The sequence below is a fragment of the Hippocampus comes genome, unplaced genomic scaffold, assembly GCF_001891065.2.
Source record: "Hippocampus comes isolate QL1 unplaced genomic scaffold, H_comes_QL1_v1.1 C16912554, whole genome shotgun sequence".
Lineage (NCBI taxonomy): Eukaryota > Metazoa > Chordata > Actinopteri > Syngnathiformes > Syngnathidae > Hippocampus > Hippocampus comes.
This window is the reverse complement of record NW_017840956.1, coordinates 1-1,194: the sequence shown is the minus strand read 5'-3', so window position 1 is coordinate 1,194 and position 1,194 is coordinate 1. Positions and strand designations below refer to the sequence as shown.

General features: G+C 52.6%; 1 protein-coding gene across 1 annotated transcript; it reads right to left on the bottom strand.

Annotated features, from left to right (window-relative positions):
- Positions 1 to 6: 6 nt before the first annotated feature.
- LOC109509482 (MKL/myocardin-like protein 2) lies at positions 7 to 1,046 on the bottom strand (the record flags this gene model as incomplete). Its single annotated transcript, XM_019859325.1, has 1 exon — positions 7 to 1,046. A coding segment is annotated over one exon (1,040 nt), but the record flags the coding sequence as incomplete, so codon positions are not given.
- Between the last annotated feature and the right edge of the window lie 148 nt (positions 1,047 to 1,194).

Here is a 1,194-nt window from a genome sequence, read left to right as displayed (position 1 = left end):
CTTGGCAGCTGGATGGCGGTGGCATTGTTGGGCAGTGATACGGGGAGCAGGATCTGAGTTGCAGTCTGGCCACTTGTCGTCAGCAGAGTCGGAGTCTGTCCAGATGTGGTTAACAAGGTCTGCGGTTGACCGAGCACCTGGGACACCCCCCCGGGATGGCTGATGAAGAACTGCTGCAGGTTGGGGGTGGTAGGTTGGGACTGCGGCTGGGTCTTAAGTTTGGGACTTCTCTGGGAATGGTAGAGGAGCTGTGGGCTAGTGCTTACTTGGTCCTGGGTTTGGGTGAGAAGCCGAGTTTGGGGTTGAAGCTGAATTGGCTTTCCAGAAGAAAGAGTCACGTCCTCCAACTTGACCATAGTTTGCTGTGGGGTTGTGAGAGCCTGGGAGCCCAGCATCGAGTTCGGAAAGGAAACTGGAGAGCAGTTTGTCAAGACCGTTTTCTCTGGTTTTACAGCGTTGGCGTTCAAGACTGTTGAAACGGGGCTAATTGAACATGAACCAGTGGTCAGCTTGGAAGTTACTGAGGGAACGTTGGTGGTACAGCTGCTCTGACTCCTCTTCTCTACCTCCAGCTGCATCTTGAGCTCCTCCACCAACTTCTGCTCCTGCTCAAGCTTCCTCATCAACTCTTCAATCTGTCGCTGCTTCTCATGAAGCCTCCTGTCCTTCTCAGGGACTCTCAAATCAGAGAGAGGTGAGGATCCGGGCCCTCTTGAGCCAGAGCGCGCCAACTGCATTTCGTGTTGAACTTCGGACATGCTGGCATCCTGGTGGAGGCTGAATGGATCAGTAGGGACAGGGGAGACTGGGGGTGTGGCGCTCATGTTCTCAGAAGCTCCCTTCATGGTTGGATGGACAATGGCGGGGCTGGTCGTGGTAGTCTCCATGGGGATGGCGGTCAGAGTGGTAGGAATGGGCGTGGGACTAGTGGTGGGAGCTGAGGAGCTGGGAAGATCTTGGAAGGGCTTCAGCCTTTCGATCAGATCGGTTTTAGTTCCTGATACAGGGAGGCCGCGAAGCTTGAGCTCCAGTTTGAGTTCGGGGACCTAGAACAGAAATCATGAGTAGTAAGAGGGAAATATAAATGGGCTAACAGTATTAGCATCCTTTGGATGTTCTTAATTTATTTCTCATCTTTCTAACCTAGATACCTGGAAAAACAATGGGAGCCATCCATGTGTCCAATTTCTCAAA